The sequence below is a fragment of the Bactrocera neohumeralis genome, chromosome 5 (assembly GCF_024586455.1).
Source record: "Bactrocera neohumeralis isolate Rockhampton chromosome 5, APGP_CSIRO_Bneo_wtdbg2-racon-allhic-juicebox.fasta_v2, whole genome shotgun sequence".
NCBI lineage: Eukaryota > Metazoa > Arthropoda > Insecta > Diptera > Tephritidae > Bactrocera > Bactrocera neohumeralis.
Window position 1 is genome coordinate 48,640,649 of NC_065922.1, and position 22,100 is coordinate 48,662,748.

Genomic DNA, 22,100 nt, shown 5'->3' on the forward strand with positions numbered 1-22,100 from the left:
TATGTTATGGTTAACCATTAAGGCTTTCAGTGCTGTATGAGTATATTTTGTTGTAAAATGGGGTTGAATAACCTTTAATCTTGTAATCGTTAGGTCGAAGGACACGTCTTTTATGCTAACACTGATATTTTTAGCTCAAAAATGTGGGTTTCACAGATTTATTCCGTATAGGTTAGATTAGATTCGATGGCTGATCCAGAGATCCTACTTGGACTATTATATGCAGTCCTATGCGAAGCCATAAAAACATAACTATTTTGTTCGATATTATAAGTCACAAGAACGCCTTGGGCGAATAGAAATTTGGTGGAATATCTGAAAGTGTGAGATTTCATTTAAGCTTTGATCTTGCAAACGTTGTAAAATCAAGAAGAAAATGTTGAGATGTTTTCATCTCCTTTTATTCCATACAGCTTCTGCAGCTGGCGTCTGGTAAGATTCACTACCTTCAGCATGACCACCGATAGGAAAATAACCTATTAGAACCTACATAGCTAGGGAAAGTCTAGCCCTACTGAGAGCAAAGAGCTCATTAAATCTCTTGCGATCAATTTTGAGCTTGAAAAGGATCTTGCGACAGCACATGTACTGATGATAGCACAGCGCTGGCTGGGCTCCCGCCAAGACCAGCTTTGCCATAGTAGGACACACGATCAGAGGTAAGCACCACCGTGGTCTGACCTCATACTAGTTTTATCATAAAGTGACTCGATGCCAGTGATAGCGACGTTAGGTATTTCTTAACCAGCCCTGAACAGCCGAAAAGTGAGCTCAAGGCTAGTATCGCCGCTCTGCTATTAGAGTGGATAGTTACTTCTCTGAAAGAGGCTGCCCTCTAGAGAAGTAAATCTACGACTGGCATAATCTCAGCAACCTTGGCTTAAAAACACTGAAATAGTCAGAAAGTTTGAAGCTGAGTTAATAGAGAATTCTTGATAATAAACCCTTCAACCAACTTTTCTCCCAGCTTTGATGCATTCGAACTCCTCTCCTTCAACGGTTTCGACCCATTCACAACGCCCTTGCCCGTATGAAGGTGCCAGAATTTGATTGGATGACTCTATGATCCAACAGATAAGGTATTAGTCAAAGAATACGTGAATGTCGAGACGCGTGTTCATTTACAAACCCAGATCCTCTGAGTCTGTTAAGAACTTTTGTCACCATACACCTTCAGGCGATATCTATGGTCACTATGTGCAGAATGGTATTAAGTACCATGGTTGGTTGCTTTATGTCACTGCACAAGTCGCTTGCTTCCTTGTAGTACACAAAGAGTCCACAGAACGTTCCCACGACAGTCGGGTCTAAGTAACCGGAACGCACCTGAATTTTTATGTGGCCAAAGCTTATCAACTAGGTAGATTTCTTCCGCTACAAAAACAACAACAGCCGACAGAACATTATAGATTTAGTATAAAGCAATCAATACCTTCCTCGATATTAGACTTTCATGAAAGTCTCCTATCTATGACGAACCTTTAATACTTTACCGTATCAGCAGGTTGTGGTGCCTACGCGATCTTGTATCTCCTGTCAAATTAAACCACCTCAGTTTTATTTGGTTTCACGGTCAGACTATTAAAGGTTCCAGATTCTTTCGAAGGTATAACTTTGCAGATATCTTAAACCTATTATAAAAGTTGCTAAAAAGTCTTCCTTTCCTACGACTGTTTCAACAAAGAGTATAAATGTGCTTACATTTTACTGTATTTAACATTTCGAGTCCATAATTTTTTCTCTCATTGATGGAAAGAATATTGGGAAGCGATTGAAAGGTCTCCTTAAATGATATTCCTTGTTCTTGACTAATTTTTACCGAATTCTGAGAATATGGTGCTAGGAAGATACGCTATGCCTTATCCAGCAAGGTTTTTGGTATTTAGGTTCTCATCTTACATAAGAACTGCTTTCCGAGATATCATTGGTGTAGCAGATAATGCAGTCAGAAATGTTAACAAAATTAATACTTTAAACGAGGAAGTATAAGTATTGGGTATACAGAGAGAGAAATAGAGAGTTATAAAAACATAGAAAGTATAAGAGATATGAAGGCAGACATAGAAAGAAAGGAACATATAAACTTTTGTAGATAGTGAGAGAATTATATAGAGATACCATAGAAGGAAGGAGATAGACATATGGAGAACATAATACAAGTGACTCCCAGAATCAAACTATCAATATCAGTATCAAAGTAGGGACTCGAATTGAAACTCTATTATGTCTTTAGATTCGAGAACTTCATAAATCCGGTTAGAATAAGAAAATTCGTTCTCACTTAGCTATACTTATATACTAATAAAGCGCAATCTGCTTAAAACGTGTTAATCCGACGGAATGCGAGGCTGAAATTAAGCCACTAATTTATTGTCTATGCAAACAAGAAGCCCTTATTAGCAGAAATGCAATAACAACTCGATTCGGTCGACGGCAGGTAAATAAGCAGAAGTACACACGAATCCATATATACAGTCACTTATGTAGATACTTACGAGCAAATATATTAACCTTATAGAACACATAGTATAATTGCACAGAGAATTATGTTATTTGTATATATGTGTGTATGTATTGTAATTATGAGGCAATTTTGTGGCGGTTTGCCTTATTTGGTCGGTTCAGCTTTGTTGCGATGTGGTTGTTTGGCAAATTTCATGCTACATTGAAATGTCATTAATGTATAATTCAGAAGCTGCTCATTAGCTTAATGACTGTGTGTTCGACAGTCAAATGCTCAGTTTTTCCTTTTCGTTTTGCTGTTTGACGCTGTTGCGCCTGAAATTATGTTTGTGTTTATCGCTGCCACTCAAATTTGACGTACATCAAATATTGCGAAAATATTGTTCTCTGTATTTTTATCTGTGGAAATTTTAATGTATTGGTGGATGACTGTGCGCGTGGTTTTCAATTTGTTGAATTATAGAATGAAAGTCGTACAAAAATATTGATATTTTCGATATATGTATAACGTTAAGCTATGTCTAGATACTTAAAAATCTTTCCAACAAGGAATATTTAAAGAATTCACTGTAAAATAAAATATTTTTCTGAGCCCATATTGTATAACAAGGTCAGCAGCAATATTGAATGCTTCAGAAATGTCCAGAAACACTCCAAGAATCTATTCCTTATATTTTGGAGCGTTTTCAATGTTGAACACTAGTGTCTGGAGTGCAGTCTCTACGAATCTACATTTAGTATATCGTGTTGAGTTCTGGGACAAGAAGCATGCAGCAGCTTCTTTGTAGAATATGGTCGGACGAAAGCATGCCCGACGATTTCAATTTAAATGTGCTCTGCCAAATCCACAAAAAAGGAGACTCTTCAATCTGCGCCAACTACCGTGGGATAAGCCTCCTCAACATTGCATATAAGGTTCTACCGAATGTACTGTATGAAACGTTAAAGCCCACTGTCAACAAGCTGATTGGGCCTTACCAGTGTGGCTTTAGACCTGAAAAATCAACAACTGACCAAACATTCACCACGCATCAAATCTTGAAAAAGACCCGTGAAAAGACAATCGATACTCACCACGTCTTCGTCGATTTCAAAGCTGCTGCAGCACAAAAGGAGCTGCCTTTATGCCGCGATGTCTGAATTCGGTATCCCCGCAAAATTAATACGACTGCGCAAATAGACGTTATGCAATGCCAAAAGCTCCGTCGGGATCGGAAAGGATGTTTCCGAGCCGTTCGATACCAAACAAGGTTTCAGACAAGGCGACTCTCATCGTTCGACTTCTTCAGTCTACTGCTGGAAAAAATAATTCGAGCTGCAGAACTTAATCGAGCAGGTACAACCTTTATAAGAGTGTACAGGTGCTGGCGTATGCCGATGATATTGATATCATTGGTCTCAAGATATGGTGCAGAGGCATGGACAATGATAACATCTGAAGAGTCGACGTCATGAGTTTTCCAGACAAAGATTCTGCGAAAGATTTATGTTCCTTTGCGCGTTGGCCACGGCGAATATCGCATTGGATGGAACGATGAGCTGAATGAGATATACGACGGCATTGACATAGTTCAGCGAATTGAGAGACAGCGGCTGCGCTGGCTAGGTCATGTCGTCCGAATGGACGAAAACAGTCCAGCTATAAAAATATTCGACTCTGTATAGGGGAAGCTCCACTTCGTTAGAAAGACCAGATGTAGATAAGGACCTAGCTTCGCTAGGAATCTCCAATTGGCGCCACATTGCAAAAGGAAAGAACAACGTGGCGTGCTGTTGTAAACTCGGCTATAACCGCGAAAACAGTGCCTGTGCCAATAAAGAAGAAAATAAGAAGAATATTGGATTGCAGATATTAACCCCATCGTAAAAAATCGTAAACTTTGTTTTCTTCTTTAACAGCGATTGGGCCATAGAACTACTAGTTAGCCTCTAACATTAAATATTTCCGACATATTTTTAATTCTTAAAAAATTGTGCAAATCATATCCAAAGTTTTAATATATAAATAATTGTTATTTAAGGAGCATTCTAGCAGAATTGTTGAACTACAACTTTGAAACCGTTCTGGGAACTCAAATAATTAGCGGCCCTCAAAAGGCGTCAGACTTCTTAGAAGTACATAGATATTATAGAAGTATTTCTCAATTTGTGAGAGTATAGCGAACTTGCATTCACTTTTATCTAGCCTTAAGTAACCTATAAACCTGAAATAACCAAACATAACTTATACGAATTTAACTCCACTATACCTGAGCGACCCGTCCACCGTTACTCAATCGAATAATCTACATTTAATGAATTATTTAACAGGAAATTAGCAAATTTGAATACATAAGTCACAACGCCATTTTACGCCTAATTTTAGGCTAAAATTTACTTCGCCATTGTGAGCTTTTGGCTTTCAAAATGTGTGCCTGTCAAAAAGTAATAATATTTGCAATTCTACTGTCGCGTCCTGCCGCGCTGAACCAAACTGACGGCCGTGCCTCAGATTTCGCAGAATTTTGCTGAATATAGCAGAATATTTCAAAGCGGCGGGGAGGTGAAAATATTAAAATAAATTAGCTGCCAGCCATGAGCAACAATAACCAGACTCTAAGCTGAATTAATAATTTTCACAAATTATCAAGGGGAAAATCTTTGTGCGGCAATAACCGACATTTCGAGGTATATATCTATTATATGCCGTTGTATTTGAGGTGTAGCGTATATTTATTTATGCGCTGTTGTGCGCAAAAGCCAAACTGTCGGTCTCGCAGGCACGTGACGACCACTCTTCCGCTTCAACTCCCGTTCACGCCCGCTCTCCTGTGGTTGATGTCGGTTGTGCGCACCAATGAAGTATTGTATTTTTGGCAATTACCATGCGATAAGTAAATTAGTGAGCCTTGTTGGCGATATTCACAGCTTCAAGCTCTCGGACGCGATTTTCCAAAATCCAAAACATAATTTTCTCCGTAAAATATTTGCCGGTTGTTTAGTATATTATTTTCCAAAAATCTACGCTGTATAATATTAAAGCAGGCCTGTTACCTCGCATATACTTAATTTGTTGTTTTTGTTGCTGAATTGCGCTCATAATTTGCAGCAAACAATTTTGGCAAAGTGTCAAAATGAACTGCCAACTAGCCTAGGCTGTGCGAACACCGACTAATGGTGCCACCAGTAGCACCTAATTTTACAAATTTTCTATGTGGATGAAGTTGTTGCTGCAATTAAAAAATATTAGCTATTTGTTGTTAACACTGCAGACACGCTGCAGTCCACTGCTTGTCGGCTCCGGTTTGTCAGTTGGCTTGAGTTTCTCCACTGCCCTCCCTCGTGGCTGGTTATTTGCTGCGGATGCCTCAATTGCGGGTCTATTGTTTGCTTGACTTTCTGAATGACATACTTTTGTTGTTGTTGTTATTTTTGTCTTGTCTTCTTGATTTTATGTGTACGCTGTTAATTACCGTTGAAGCCTTTACGGTGTATTCAGGGCGGTACTCATACCCATTCTTAGCTGTTAGGAAATTTCGGGTGAATTTTAAATAGGGTTGTTCGGCATGCTCCGGCAATTATCGACGTCTAGCAATTGTCGAGACCTTTTGTATCTAGGAGAGGTGTCACTCTTTGTTGGTATAGATCGTTTCTTTTAATTGCACTTATAAATTACTTAAATGGAAAGTAAATATCTATTTAATTAGTTGTGGATGGCCGTTGAAACCCTTATTTGCTACAAGATACTTGATGTAATTAGGTGCAATTAATGTAGAAAGGTAGTCTTGAATATTCAAGGGTCTTAAAATAGTTTAAAAATAATGTAAGTTTGTTAAAGAAGTCTGGCGGAAATCAAAGTAGCCGGATAGAGAAGCAGTTTTTATCCATAACTTTAATTTGCTTTTATATCATAAGCAGGGTATAATGAGTTTGTCACTGAGTTTATAATACTCACCAGGAAGCGTCGCAGACCCTAGTATAAAATATATGTACAAACGATCAGCGTGACGAGAAGAGTCGATTTACCCATGTCTATTTTTCTGTTAACTTCTCAGTGTTTTTTTTCGGACTACATAAAATATATCTGCCATTCAAACTTAATGGCCAAAATCAAGATAAAGATCTTTTATTACCTTATTATAAAATATGCACTTGTAAAGGGCATTATATCTTCGGGATTACCGAAATAGTAGTTATTTATTTATTTCAAAAATCTCACATCAAAATATTTCATTTATTTTTATTTTTTATATTTTCTCTTTACTCTGATAATGATGATGTTTCTGATGAAATTAAATTTGTATAGTGGTATATGGTCCAAAAGTAGTAAGACATTTTGATTTCAATTTTGTCCGAAACTCATTTGTCGAAATATTTTTCTTCTAGCTTGGTATAACTGTCAGTGACATCTGTGCCAAATGTATCAAAATAATCATTAGTGTTTAGCATACGCTTGTTTTACTAAAGTACATAAAGTATATTCGGCGATTTTTACGATGAGTGAAATGATTCAACAAGAAGTTCCATTAAATTTTGTGTACGGAATAAAATTTCTGGTGCCGAAACCTTCAGAATGTTGGAAGATGCTTTCGTTGATAATTGTTTGTCGCGAGCAAGTGTTTTTGACAAATTATTCAAAAACGGCCGAGAACGCGTTGACGACGAACCACGTTACATCAACATCAACTGCTCAATACCTTAATAAAATAAAGGAATTGGTACTTCAGAATCGACGATTAACAGTCAGAATCTCACTGGCATTGTAGGAATATCGGAAGGAGCAGTGAGAACCATTTTGAAAGATTATTTGGGCCTACATAAGAAAAGTGAAAGTATGATTAACGTTTAACGAAGCCAGACTACCAGAATGCCATGAAACGTATTGTTACTGGCGATGAGTCTTGGTTCCATGCTTGCGAACCAGAAACAGACAATGAATCGGCCGGATATCGTCGAAAGGTGAGCCGAAGCCGAAAAAATCACATTAAAGCAGGTCAAAAATCAATGTTATATTGACAGTTTTCACCAATTAGGTAGGTTTAGTGCACTCCGAATTCCTTCCACCGTTATATGATTAAAGTGTCAACAAGTTCAATACTATTTGCAGAATCAATCCCAATTCGAAAGTCAGTGCCGATTTGTTTTTTTTTAATAGAAAGATCTTTCGTTAAGTTCTTGATTTTAAAGGCGATTGTAGTTATAAATTAAAAAATAAATAATTAAATAAACTCTATTAATAAAACAACTTTGTAGAACACAAGAAAATCAGTGCCTAAAGGAATACGTGTTGGTATAAAACGATCTTCTAACTTCTTCAAATCGTCCTACTATCTCTTACTCTGTCGTTAGTACATCATTGATCTTAAACAATGGTTTTAATTGATCTAACTAATTTTGATCGATTATATATGCGAGATCGCAGCCAAATCTTATATTGTTTGTGCCATCGCTCTGTCAGCTTACTGACTAAAATTGCGGTCGGTGATAGATTCCCTTCTCCAAAGCTCACTGAAACACGCGATCATCATAAAAATTGAATGAGTTTATATCAAGAAACACACTATATATACGTTGGATTCAATTTAAAACATGGAAAGTAAGGAAATCCTCTGTACTGTGTTATTTCTTTTACCATAGTCGTCATCCAAATGATTGAAGTGTTATTTGCCTTCATTTTTCCACTCCTCCGTAAGAAAGGTTCTCTAGAATAACTTCATAACAATTATCTATCATCTTTATTTACATTTTTATTTTTATTAAAATTACAACAACAACAACTTATAGCTTAATTAATTTTTATTTAATCGTCACTTCATATCTTTGTCAGTTCTTCTTCAAAGTAGTCCTGTGCTTGCAACACTGTGAAAGAATCCGCATAGTCTTCTGGCTTTACAGCCCATGTCATCTCACAAAGTACAACGAAGAATATAAATATGAGCAAACAGAAGAATTTCGAGAACATTTTTTCCGCGCTCAGATTTTAGATTGCTAGTTTTCAACAGTTTAATGATAACTAAGCTTTCAGCTACTTTTCGCTTTTTCGAGCTTCGAACTAACTTTTGTATGAACAAATGTGTTCTTGAAACTATATAGTACATACAAATATATTTATTAAGAACTATATATAAATATATGTATACATATTTATGTACAATATGTATATATAAGTAAATAAGGTAAATTTGTTAGTTATTTGTTAGTGTTGACTCCGCTTCCATTGTGGTGATTTTTTTTTCTTGTTTTGGAGCTTGTTTGAACAGTTTTATTTACTTAGTTTATTTAGACAAATGATAGTTCTAACTTAAACTCTAGTTAGACCACAACCAGAAACGTTTTTAACAACTCGAACTTGTCATTTTGAATTTAAAATTTATTTTTGTGTAACTTAAATATTTGCTATTCACACTCTGACCTTTTGTTAAGCTACTCCCGCTTTCTTCTTTCTCTCCACTCTTCCTGCCCATCGCATAAATTGAGGTTAAGAATTAAGACCATATCGCTAAATGTATGATGTTAAATTTAGATATATTTAAATTAGAAATTTAGTCTAAAAATATGCACTAGGTTATGCTAATCTCATGCTCTTTCATTCTAAAGCTAAATTTTGGCGGCATAAATAAAGTAGAACCTCATGTCTTGTGTTAGCTTCATCTTTTCTAAAAGTTTGTTATAAAACTCAAATCCCATAATATATATTGTGTACCAAGTACTTTCGGTCTTGCATGTAAAAAAATAACAGTTCAAAATAATCGAACTTTTAAGGCATTTTGTTCGAAATCTATACAAATCTTCCCCTCGGTTGTCATCATTATGAGATTTCCTAATTTCCACAGAAACTTCAAATTTGATGAGGAATGTTTATTATCAGAACATTCCTTGGCATTTATTTTTTGAAGATTATCTCTTCCAAATATTAGCCGCAGCACGTTTCTGATGGTACGTCTGCTGAGACCAATTTTCGATGATTCGTTCGAACATTTCGACTGGTAACTGGCGAGTGACACTCGCGATATTTTGCTCCAAGACCTGAATCGAAGCGGGTTTGTCCGCAGAAACTTCAAATTTTTTATATTCCCACAGGAAAAAATCTAACGGTGTGATATCACACATTCCTGGTGGCCAATCGATCAGATCAAAGCGTGAAATTATCTACTCACCGAAGTGTTCTCGTAATAAACCCTTTCATTGATTCGATGTGTGGAAAGTGGCGCCGTCTTGTGGAAATCAAATGTCGCCGGGACAGCTTTGATTTCTGGCATAAAATAGTCGGTTGTCATGGTCCGATAACAGTCAGCATTCATAGTTACGATTTCACCGACATCATGTTTGAAAAAATATTGACCGATGATTCCACCGGCCCGAACCGTTGTTTTTTCTGGATGAAATGACAGCTCTTCAATCTCTCATCTTGGGCCTCATCGCTGCACAAAATTTGGCTCGAAAACGTCGGATCTTTTTAGAACTTTTCAAGAGGCCATAGAGTGAAGCGATGTCGCTTGAGAAGGTCGAGCGGTTTCAGTTCTTTCATAAGCTTATTTTGTGTGCTTTCAATTTAAGACCTGGACGTAAAATGCGCGAAGTCGTTCCATGCGTGAGTCCAAGCTTCTGCGAACGGCGCCGAATCGACTCCTCACCGTCTTCGTCTACACTCTCAGCTACGGCTGCTATATTTTCGTCACTGCGTGCTGGTGATGGTGTATTCGATCGAATATTATTCAATAATGAATGCTGGGTCTCAAAATGCGTGATGGTGTTTCGAATAGTACGCTCAGCAGACCGTTTATGTTGACCATAAGTTGAGCGAAGCGTGCAAAACTTGTTTCTTACTGAACATGACTTTTCGTAATAAAGTTGTGAACGATTTGTAAACGTTGTTCAGGCATTAGTCTTTGCATGATGAAATGCCAAACAATACTGAACAAAAATAACATGAAAGCTTGACATGACTCACTAGTGTTCTGTTAAAAAATTGTTATTAAAATAATTACCATTACTTGCATCATCTGTTAAAACTTAATTCCTGTAATATATTATGTATAATTTACATCCCTTCTTGCTATGTCTTATTGAAGAATACATTTTCCTTACAAAATTTGTTCGACGCCATTTTAAAGCAGGCCTGCGTTACAGCACAATTTAGTAGTAAGCGAAAGACTCATATACCTGTTCAAAAGGTAGTGGCGTGAATTGGACCTCTCAGTTCCTAAAATTTTGCTGCCGTGCCTATGTCAGTTCATACCATTATTCTACCTTGCGTCTTTAGTAAGCTTTTCCATACCATTCATTCACTTATTTTGACAGCTCCTTCAGATCGGATGGGTTGAAAACTCTAGTCCGGTATGAGAAAGTATATTCATAAAATCTTCCCGGAATCATCTTTTGTAAATATTTGTAACCTTTATAGCGTAGACTAGTATTCGACTAGATATTTTTATACAAGGAGTTGCATCCACGCAGTTGGGATTACGAAGGACGCAACCACTTTAAGTAATTTAGACGAGCTGCCACTGCGCCGCTTGGTTTATTATTCTCACATATGGGAATTGATCCTAGTGGGTCGTTATATGGATATGGCTATATACCATAATACTTGTATATCGTATACCTATATTAAAAATCTAATTAGTTTGGAACTCTGCTCTTTGTAGCGTAATTTGTGCTAGGCAGATGAAAAGTCGAACGAAGTCTTTCTTAGTTTAAATTATACAAATGATAAATTATAAAAACATTTACATTTATTTCAAAATCATATAGTTGTTTTAGTCCAAATGAATTCAAGTATTTAATGTGTTTTCTCTTTCTCTCTTTTCAGATGAACTAAATACTCGCTTGGAATAATGAAAAAATGCACCACATACTTAAATGAAAACACAGATCTAAAAAACTTAATGCAAAAAGCAAATTAAACGAAATAACATAAAAATTTAATTAAATAATATAAACACACATTTATTGCACAACAACAACAAATGCCACAACATTGAATTACTGTGAAGACAGCTGCTTGTTGTTGAAGAAAATTGCGAAGAGCAACTGCTTATAATGCGTTTATCTAAAATAACCTATCACATAGGTTTCAAAAATGGTGCACACAAATTCGAACAACAACAGCAGCAGCAACAGCTCGAGCATACAGCAAAACTTCAAGCGACGGCTGGCGGCAAGGTTTGCTTTCACCTCGTGGGCTTTAAGTTTGAGAACGCTTGTTTTACCAATATTTTTAACAATATTGACTTTTTAAGATAGTTAGGATGCAGTTTTGAAAGTAGTATCAAATTATATAGAAAGTAGTTTTTATCGTATTTGCTTTTGAAAAGTTAATCCATATTTTGAGCGATGTTTTTTTATTTTATTTGTATTAACTTTACTCTTTTAGTAACTTTAATGTTGGGTATCGGCGACAACTCCAAGGTCTGCGTCATGTGAAGTTGCTAATATGTAGTTACAACCTTAAAAGGTTTAAGGACAAACTTAGGCTTCTTGTCGCCTTCCACACTCCCCATTGTAATTTCAAGAAACACTTATATAACATACGAAATGCCTTTTCTGCGACATGGAGCCTGAAATACAAGAACACTGCACAGCAGTAAAAATACGTCTTCGTCTATTTCCTGCTTTCAACTTAATCAGGAGACTTTGCGCTGTGATATTCGAATATAGTGAGAATATTAGTATTTCATTTTCGGTATTAGGGTCAATGACGGTTGGGCAACATGGCGTTACGCATTTAGGTAGTTCGATTTTTGATCGTAAGCAGTGTTAGCTTCTGTATCATTTGTTAGTTTTGGTGGATTTCGTTCATTGTTGTATATTTACAACAATATTCTTATTACCTTTCCTATCTCGAAACGGTAGGAATGCAGATATTCCGTAAGTCTACGCTATAGTAAGGGTACCGGTATGAAATGAGTGTTATTTTGTGAAAATGAAATACTAATTTTGAGTGGAAATACAAATAAAAAAATATTCAAAGTATCTTGGCCATCTTTTTAACAATTTGTGGATATCATGCCAATAGAAATATTCGCTTTTCTGAAGTAAACCAATCAGACACCCAATTTTCGACTTCTGTCTAGGCATCGAAGTGCTGCTCAGCCAATGCTTGTCCCATCTATGAATGAATAAACAAATGGTAATCGGAAGGGGCCAAGTCTGTTGAATTCGGCGGGTGGCGTACCAGTTCACAGTCAAGTACTTTGGTTATATCCTGTGCATTGCCGCGTAACAAAATAATTTTGTCGTATCGTCTGGCCCATTCTGGGTGTCTTTCCATCAATGCAAGATTCAGATTGATCATTTGTTTTCTGTAGCGATTAATATTAATATTGGGTGGATTAAAAAATCGTTTCGTATTTCTAATCAAACTTTATTTTTTTTTATATTTACACTAATAAAGAAATAAACAAATATATACTATATTGATCGACCACTTTTTGCCATTTTTCCGCTAGAGACATTAATCAGTGTAAAAATTTCATCAGTGTAAATCGAAATTTCGAAATTTCCAGAACGGAAGCGAGCTAACCATTTTGGTGCTACACGAACTGATACAGCAACGAATTTATTTTTCTTTGTTTTTTGGTTAAATGAAGCTTAAAGTCTAACCTTTCCAACAATATATGGTATGACACAAGCACACACAGCACTGAAGATACACGACTGCAACAACACCTATAGACAAAATACGAAAAGACTTTTTCGACTACCCATCAGTTTCACCAGGTTTTACCAAACACATTTATAGCTTACTTACCGAATCAATCTGTTTTGTAGTCGTTGCTGATGGTTGTCCCAGACTAATCTATGATTTTTTATGTTTAGGATCCTTAAAGTAAATCCATTTTTCATCGCCAGTGACAATTCAGAAGTTGCTTTTGGCTTTCCACTTGTCTCTCATTCAATTCATGTTGTAGCCATTTTTCAAAATTTGGATTTTTGCCATAGCTTTCAAACGGTCTGAAACATTGAAGATGGCTGCCATTTGCATTTGACTTAAAGTATCTTCTTCATCCAATATATGTAGCTTGCAGTTCAGCGCCTTCAAACTATTTTGGTGGTCTTCCACGTTCTGCATTTCTCACATCCAAATCGCTATCTCTGAACGGTTGAAGCCATCTATTGCATGTTGCTTCTGATAAAGCATGATCATCGTATATCTCGACAAGCACTCCATACAACTCTGCAGCACTTTTCTTCAAATGGAAAGAAAAAAGTAATGCTTTCCGCAAATCATCACTTTTCGGCATAAAGTTTGTCATTTTCAACACAATAAAAAAATACGACGTTGTTTGTCCAATGACTGTAAGGTTATTGAATATATTTGACAGAGGTCATGCCAACCAACCAGAAAAAAATAAGGCTCGTTCACAACAAATGTTCCCTCTAACTCATGTTTATCTTAACACTCCCTTCATACCGGTACATTGTCTTCTTCGGAAGTTTTGAAAAAAATAACTACTAGAAAGGTTTAGTCCCTATTTTATTTTAGGCCCGAAAATCTTCTACGATCAGTACTGATATAAGTACTTCAATCGAATATATTAATTAATAAAAATCGATTATTAGGTACAAGTCACTAATGACTTCTCTCCCACCTTTCGCAGCGCTTCAGCGGCAGCCATAGCAACAACAGCAATAGCAATTGTGGAAGCGCACGCGGCAGTGGCAGTGGCAGCGGCAGCGGTGTTAGCGGTGGCAACGCCACCAACAATCGCAACAGCATTGGCAACGGCAGCTGTGTGTCGACGTCAACTACATCAGCAGCAACAACAGCAGCGGCAGCGGGAACTGGCAAGCGACGCAAATCAAAGCCGACAAAGTGCTTTAGTAGCACAGTGTTTCGCTGTTGTATACCTTGTCGCGGGGGCGGCTCAGCAGCCCCCGCTACAAGTCCGCCCCATTCGCCCGCTACGCCCGCGGATGATGTAAATAACGGCACTAGCATAACCGCAGCAATCCAGAAGAAGTACGCCAAAGCAGCAAATGAAAAGAAACGAGATAGCGCCAACATAAGTGCACCCTATGCCGAACTAGATGCCGACGTAGATGCCGACGTCGACGTTGAAGCAGTAGCAGCGAACGGCAAGAAGCATTCGCTAGCCGACACAATTGCCACCTCGGCAACCACACCCCTATCTTTGAAAACTATTATAAACGACAGTGATGAACTCGAGCCGCCGACCTTGAGTGTAGCCGACATTGCAGCCGCCACACTTGCCACCGGTATCGTAGCACGTAAAGCCGAACCGGAAACACTGAGCGACGCCAGTGTCTCACCGACCGCTGCCATACAGCAGCCCCCATACCTGGGTGCGCCTATTAACGTCCCTCAGGGCTTGAATCCCAACGGCAGCGCCGCCTTAAGCATCAGCGCACAGCAAATTTCACCAACTAAAACGTCTAGTAGCGTGCCGACAGTGACGTCCTTTACCACTGTTATTGGGCAAACAAGCAACGCAGCCACACTGCAGCAGCAACAGCAAACTCAACAACAACAACAGGTACCGCCACCACCGCCACCCGCCGCGCAATCAGCGCCACGCGTCTCGCAATCACAAACCTCGCCACTACCGCACATCAAAGAGGAGGAAGAATCCGAGCATATCGGCAATCGGCACCAGTACTCACCGCCCGTCGACGCCGAGCAGGCTGTTGGCGGCGTCTTAACTACGGTTAGTGACAGCAGCGAAAGCACAAACGCACCCCAATCTACAAACACATCGTTCTCAGCGCCGACCAGCGGCCATCAGGAGTTAGTCACACCGAGCGTTTCAACTCCTTCGCCACGCATCAAGCTCAAGTTTCGCAAACAACACAAATCGGCTTGGTCTCGTTCGGTACTTGCGCCCAGTAGCGCCACCAGCAGCGTTGCTGGTGTTGGCGGCAGTAGCGGAGGAGGCGTCGGCGGCGGCGGCGGCGGTAGTAGCGGTGGTGGAGGTGCTGGTGGCGGCAGTGGCAGTGGCGGCGCTACCTCCAACGAAACCCTCGCTTCGAACGGCAGCAATACCAACACAGCGACCAGCGTCAGCAGCGGCGGCTTACATCGCATCTCATTGTCTTCGGTGCCACACGCGTCCAGCTCTGCACAGCTCCTACCAGCTACCAAGATGCAGGCCGAACAGGGCTCCATTGGCGATTTGCAGAAATACCACAGCAGATATTTGAAGAATCGGCGGCATACACTAGCGAATGTTCGGTAAGTACCTCGTGAGCTTAAGCTATATACCGATCTTTAATAGCTTTAACTATATTTAAAACCATAGTCGCGAAATTACCGCATCTCACATTTATTCCTTTACTTATCTCTTCGGTAAATATAAATTTTGTACGCCACTCGCATTCGCAAATTCCTTAATGCACCATTTCAACATGCAACAGCGATAAACGCTTGTAAAAACGTTATAATCGAAGCCACCGACGTTCGTTACTACTGTGTGACGTTCGTTACTGCTGTGCGACGTTCGTGGCACGTGATCGCCATGCGAATTACTCAAATACACTCAGTTTGCGTTGAGTGGCGGGCGTTGTCACTTGAATTGACTACAAATTGAGTATTCCCTGTCATCCTGATGACATTAACGGTACCAGTATGCGCTGAATGTTAAAAAAAAAAACATAAAAATAATTGACAGAGAAAGGGCGTTGACAGTTTAAGTTCTCAAGCTCTCAACAAACACCAATTGTTTTTTCGCAAAAATAGAGTTGTGAAAGGGGTAAACCGTTCGTATTAAGAGAATATTTTGAACCTCGAAGTCAAATATAACTGTTAAGGAAGTGAAGTTTGTATACTACACTTTAATATGTCTAGCAGCAATCTCTTCTCATAGGGGCTCAAAATTTGATTTATCCTCAACTCGTCTTGCCGTGGAGCTTATTCGCATTTGTCTTGTTCAATATGTACCAGGTCACCCTTATTTTTCCGAAGCACTGTATTTTTTCTGTTGCACTAAATATTTTACTTATATTCGTGTTACCGGGTTTTGAATCCAATCAGTGTGTCTTTAAGACCCGGAAACTCTGTAAAAAGTTGGTATAAATCTTCTATCAGATTTGGGTCTAAGTATTCGACTTTGTTTTCAAGAATTTATCCTATCTTGTACCAGATTTGCATCATGATCTCTCAATTCTAAGGTTCACTCCATTTCTTTCAGATCTGAAATTATTTAGCGAGTCTTTGCAATTGACTAGTGCAAATCATCTTTAGCTAAGATAAAGTTTCAAATAACTAAATTTAATAGTTCAAAGCTCTGACGATCGAAATGAACTTGATATCAAACCAATCTTTTTGTGAACTATTCGATATCCTTGCTAATCAACGTCGAAGGAAAAGTAAAACTATTTTTTATTTCAATTATTTATTTATAATCGTTCACCCCTTAACCTCTTCTTGCTGTTGCTCTTTCACACCTTAACCTCTTCTTGTTGTTGTTCGCTTTCTAACTACTACTTTTCTCTTGGTTGTTCTGCGAGCTACGGCTGCTCTCTTAGATGTTGAGCGAGTTACGGCTGCTCTCCTGGTTGTTGTTCTCACAGCAGCTGGTCTGTTAGGTGCTAAGGTTGTTCTAGCTGCAGTTCTTCTAGTTATCATCGCCTTCTTTGTCATCATTTCTTCTTCTTCTACGGACCTTGGGGAAACAGTAACACGTCTTCTGGTAACTCACCTTTTTTTTGAACCTTTCGATTGGAATTAAAGGATTATCTGTTTAGCTTTAATCTTACCTGTGCTAGATGCTTCTACAGCTTCGGTACTGCTTTCCGTACTACTGTCAGTGCTGCTGTCATCAACTGATGAGTAGTCCGCGGTAGATTCATCTACTAGATCCTCAGTGCTATCATCTGCAGCTGGAGCGTCTGTCGACGTATTGGTGGATTCATCGGTGGATGTATATGTATATGCTGGATCGTCTGTACTTCCCTCCTAAGAGTTTTCATCCGTGGATTCATCAGATGTATATGTATATGTTGGATCTTGTACTCCTCATCATCATAATTCGCAGCGGAGTAGTTGATTTTGATGGACACTGTTTGCATCGGCCAAACTTGTAGCAGGTCATCTTTAGTGCCATATTTGCAGAACCTATGCCTGGAGGTGCTAGTTTTGACTGTTCTTTTGACGCAATGTGCTTGTTGTATATCAGGGCTTTTAAAGTAAGAAGTTTTATTTTTATTTGTTAATAAAACTGCACTCTCTGTAAACTCAAAGAAAGTTGCTCTGCTCTGAACACTTAGCTTTGGTAGTTTTTCACCTTCTTAGGTAAACACTAAAAACTATTATTTTTTGTACCACTGTGGTACCAAACTCTTAGCTTAATATTAACTCACGTGTCCAATTATATTTTGCATGCGGTTTTTTCTTTGGCACCACAAATAATTGAACAGCTGAGTCTTCAAATTGTGGTAATTATTCATAATAATTTGCCGTTGTAATTATCATTATTTAATAATCATAACACAAGATCATGATGTCAGTTTGTTACTTAAAAGATGCCTTCTATGCTTGGCTCTGAAGTCGCCGAGCCGATGATTCGTGACTCATTTCCATGGTTCAAACGTTCGTAGAATTGCGCTTTAATATCGGTCCTAATCTTCTGTCGGGGCGTGTGCTCATAGTAGACTAATTTGATGGAATATATGTAGCCTTGAGGCGAAATGTGGCTGTCTTTCAATCATCGTGGTGAATTTGATAAAGTTTCAAACAACTCAAATTTAATAGTTTAGATCTGCGACGATGTGATTCTGAACCTGATAGAAAAATATCGGAACTCTGACAATAATTTTCAATCCAATGGAATACTAACTTTCCGAAGATCAATATCAAATACTTAGCAAATAGTTTTTAATAATTTAATTTTTTTATAACATAGTTTTTAGACCATCTGATATTTTAGGATTTTTAAAAGGAGAGCTAATTTAAAACCTGCACCACTTAACCTCTTCTGTTAGCAGCCCAACTTCTTTTTAGCTGCAGTCGCTTCGAGCTGCTACTCTTCTCCTGGTTGTCTTCTAGCTGAGCCCTGGACCACTGTTCTTCTGGTTCATCATAGTTATACTGGATCGTCTGTACTTCCCTCTGAAGAGTTTTCGTCGGTGGATTCACCAGAATATGTTGTTGGATAGTCTGTACTTCCGTCGAATCATATTCTTCATAGCTTGATGGAGCAGCTGTTGTTGCACCGGCCGCATAGACGCTGGTGCTGGCCAAAGCGACAAAAACCAAAGAGGCTAGGAATATAAATTGTATGTTTAGTGCCATCTTTGCCGAACGTATGCTTTGGAGGTGCAAGTTTTGACTGTTATTTAGAACCAAATTGCTTGGTATATACATATTCCTATCTTAATTTGTTTCGCCCCTAAACGAGCTCACCTGACGGTTTCTTCTCTGGAACAATAGGATGAATATAAGAGTATCTCAAGTCGTCATCTACCAAACGTCGCCCAGTTATCGGTGTCCTGTTAGAAAATGCGTCATGTAAAGGCTATCTCGCCTTTCGAAATATCATCTTCTTTGTCATCATTAAATGATTACCTTCGTACACTAGTCTGTTTAACTCATTGAAAAAGATTTTCTTCGCTTTCGTTGTTATCCTACCTGTCGTCTCATTTTTATTCTCCTCAGAATCATCTTCGTTTTCACTACCTTCTTGGTCGTTATCGTCTGTCAAGTAGTGCTCTCTTCTCATAGGGCTCTGGCTTATCCTCAACTCGTTTCGCCGCGGAGATTATCTGATTTTGTCTTTTCAAACTTGTAGCAGGTCATCCTTATTATTTTAAGGTACTAGAATCTTTCATTTGATTTAAATATTTTACATATGTTCTTGTTGCCGGGTTTCGAATCCAGCCGGTGCGTCTCAATGACCCGGAAACCGAGTAATAAGTTTGTATAAATCTTTTAGCAGAGTTGTGTCTAACTACTTGTCTTTGTTCTTAAAAATTCTATCTTGTAATAGATTCGCTCCAAGATTTCTCAATTCCATGGCTCACTCTATTTGAAAGATTCTGTCAGATCTGAAATTATTAAGCGAGTCTTTTGCTGTTGACTATGTAGTGCAACTCTTGATAAAGTTTCAAACAACTAAATTTAATAGTTTAGATCTCTGACGATTGAAATGAACCTGATATCAAAATATTCAATCTGCTAATTGCGAACTTTCCAAGTTCCTTACGAATCAATGTGCAAAGAAAACTAAAATATTTTTTGTAACAAATATTTATTTATGTAGAATCGTTCACCCCTTAACCTCTTCTTACTTGTCTTCGAACTACTACTCTTCTCCTGGTTGTTCTGCGAGCTACCACTGTTCTTCTGGTTGTTCTGCGAGCTACGGCTGCTCTCTTAGTTGTTCTGGGAATTACGACTGCTCTCCTGATCGTTGTTCTCACAGCAGCTGGTCTGTTAGGTGCTACGGTTGTTCTAGCTGCAGTTCTCCTAGTTGTAGTGCGCCTTCTAATACGAATACGACGAGTGGTTCTTCTTCTTCTACGGACACTTGGGGAAACAGTAACACGTCTGCGCCTTCTAATCACTCTTCTTTTGACAGGAGTTCCTTTAGATTGGTCGAATTAAATGATTAGCTTTCACTAGTCTGTTTAAGGTGAAAAAGATTTGTATCTTTAATCCTACCTGTGCTAGACGCTCGCACAGCTTCGGTACTACTGTCTGTACTGCTGTCATCATCAGATGAGTAGTCCGCGGTAGATTCATCTACTGGATTCTCAGTGCTATCGTCTGCAGCTGGAGCGTCTGTCGATGTTTCGGTGGTTTCATCGGAGGATGTATATGTTGGATCGTCTGTGCTTCCCTCTGAAGAGTTTTCATCGGTAGAGTCATCGTAGGATGTATATGTTGGAGTGCCTGTACTGTCGTCATCATAATATTCGGTGGAGTCAGATGTTGTTGAATCGGCCGCATGAACGCTGGTGCTGGCCAAAGCGACAAAGACCAAAGCGGCAAGGAGTATAAATTGTATCTTTATTGCCATCTTTGCAGAACCTATGATCTGTAGGTGCTTGTGTTGACTGTTCTTTAGGCGCAATGTGCTTGTTATATATCATGGCTTTTAAAACAAGAAGTTTTGTATTTATTTGTAAATAAAACTACACTCTTTGTAAACTCAAAGAAAGTGGCTCTGAACACTTTGCTCTCGTAGTTTTTCACTTTCGTAGGTAAACAATAAAAACTATTACTTTTTGTCCCAAGGTATAACGTCTGTATTCGGTATTTTCACAGTTTGTTAATTATGAAAACAGTCCATTCTTAATTCTTTCGTCTCTGAAAGAGTTCGTTTGACAGTTTCTTCCTACTATAGGGTCACTTCAACTTCATGAGTATGATGTCTGAGTCACCTTGAAAGCGTTCATAATATGCGCTAAAAACAATTTTCTTTATCGAGTTCCATTTAGACTCCCTGATTACGCATTTGGATTTACCGGAGCTTGATAGAAACTGGAGTCTCAACGATATTTGCTTTATTCATTAACGTTACTATATGAGCCAGCCAGGAAAATAGTTATAGCAAGGTAAGGATGCTAATCTGGACAAGGACGCTGGTAACAAGCTTTGTTGTAAAGAAGTGACACTTATATCTATTTTTCCGAATAAATTATTCGGACCGAAAATTGCTGTTAACGGTGTCCGTAAGGAGTTTACCATTACAAGGTCAGATATGTGATCATTCCCGTGTCTATACTTCTGTCTTCAATGGTTTCGTCATCAGCATTGTCTTTTGAGAATACTAATAGTGGCTGAGAACGTATGAAATATGCCACATAGGGTGTGATCTTTACTTCTTGAGCTATAAGATCTCTCAGAGCTCTGTGTATAGTAAATAGAGGCAGGCAGAGTTCAGAATGCACCTTTAGCACTAACAAAGAGTGTCGCATTATTACCTATAATTGAGGACAAGGGTGATAACATCAATTTCTATTTATAACTATGAGCTTTTAAGTTCGATAATTCAGATCCTAAATGCGTCTAAGCTTGTTCTTAGAACTCAACTTTTATAGCTACTAAATGACGCTGTAAGCCTTTTTGGTAAAGTTCTCTATAGTTAGTATGATTTTCAAACTTACATATATGTCTATGTGTTTATATTCCTTTGTGCAGAAATGAACTGTGGTTTCAAACTCTTATCTTAACAATAACTCATGGACACATTCCAATTATGTTTTGCATGCGGTTCTTTCTTTAGCCCAACAAATAATTGAACAGCTGAGTCTTCAAATTGTGTTGTAATCATCCGTTATATAATAATGATGACATAAGAACATAAGATCACTTGGCAACGTCGTGTTATTCAATCCCGATGTATAAATTGGAAGATATTTCAGATGACAGGGCCGAGAATTTTTTTATTGTATGCAATTTAAGATCACATGAGTCATTTCTAGTAAGTGTTTTACAGATACTAAGCGTCTACCATCGCGGCTTGGAAACACTTTTTTTGTGAAACATGGCCCATAAAGAATAAAGACGAAAGCATGTTGCCTTAAGAGATATCGAGTCCATAAACCGACCATTTTCGCAGAGTTAGAGTTTGTTTAGTTTTGGTTAAATTCTGGATTCGAATCTGTAAATTTTTCATCTTCTTCTTCTTTGGCGCTACAACCGTGGGTGTGTCGGCGCCAAGAACATGAAACTTCGCCAATTGCGTGTATCTTTT

At 38.3% G+C, this 22,100-nt stretch overlaps 1 protein-coding gene across 4 annotated transcripts in view; it reads left to right on the forward strand.

Annotated features, from left to right (window-relative positions):
• LOC126760511 (cAMP-specific 3',5'-cyclic phosphodiesterase) overlaps positions 1–22,100 on the forward strand; it is a 535,699-nt gene that overhangs the window by 64,117 nt on the left and 449,482 nt on the right. For 3 of the 4 annotated variants that reach the window (XM_050476191.1, XM_050476192.1, XM_050476193.1), the window contains exons 1-2: positions 11,470–11,607; positions 14,046–15,637. The exons of the other annotated variant lie outside the window; for it this stretch is intronic. In XM_050476191.1, coding sequence (XP_050332148.1) covers positions 11,485–11,607; positions 14,046–15,637 — 1,715 coding nt within the window. In that variant the 5' untranslated portion in view covers positions 11,470–11,484. Of the gene's footprint in view, positions 1–11,469; positions 11,608–14,045; positions 15,638–22,100 lie in introns of those variants that run through there. 4 annotated transcript variants of the gene reach the window in all.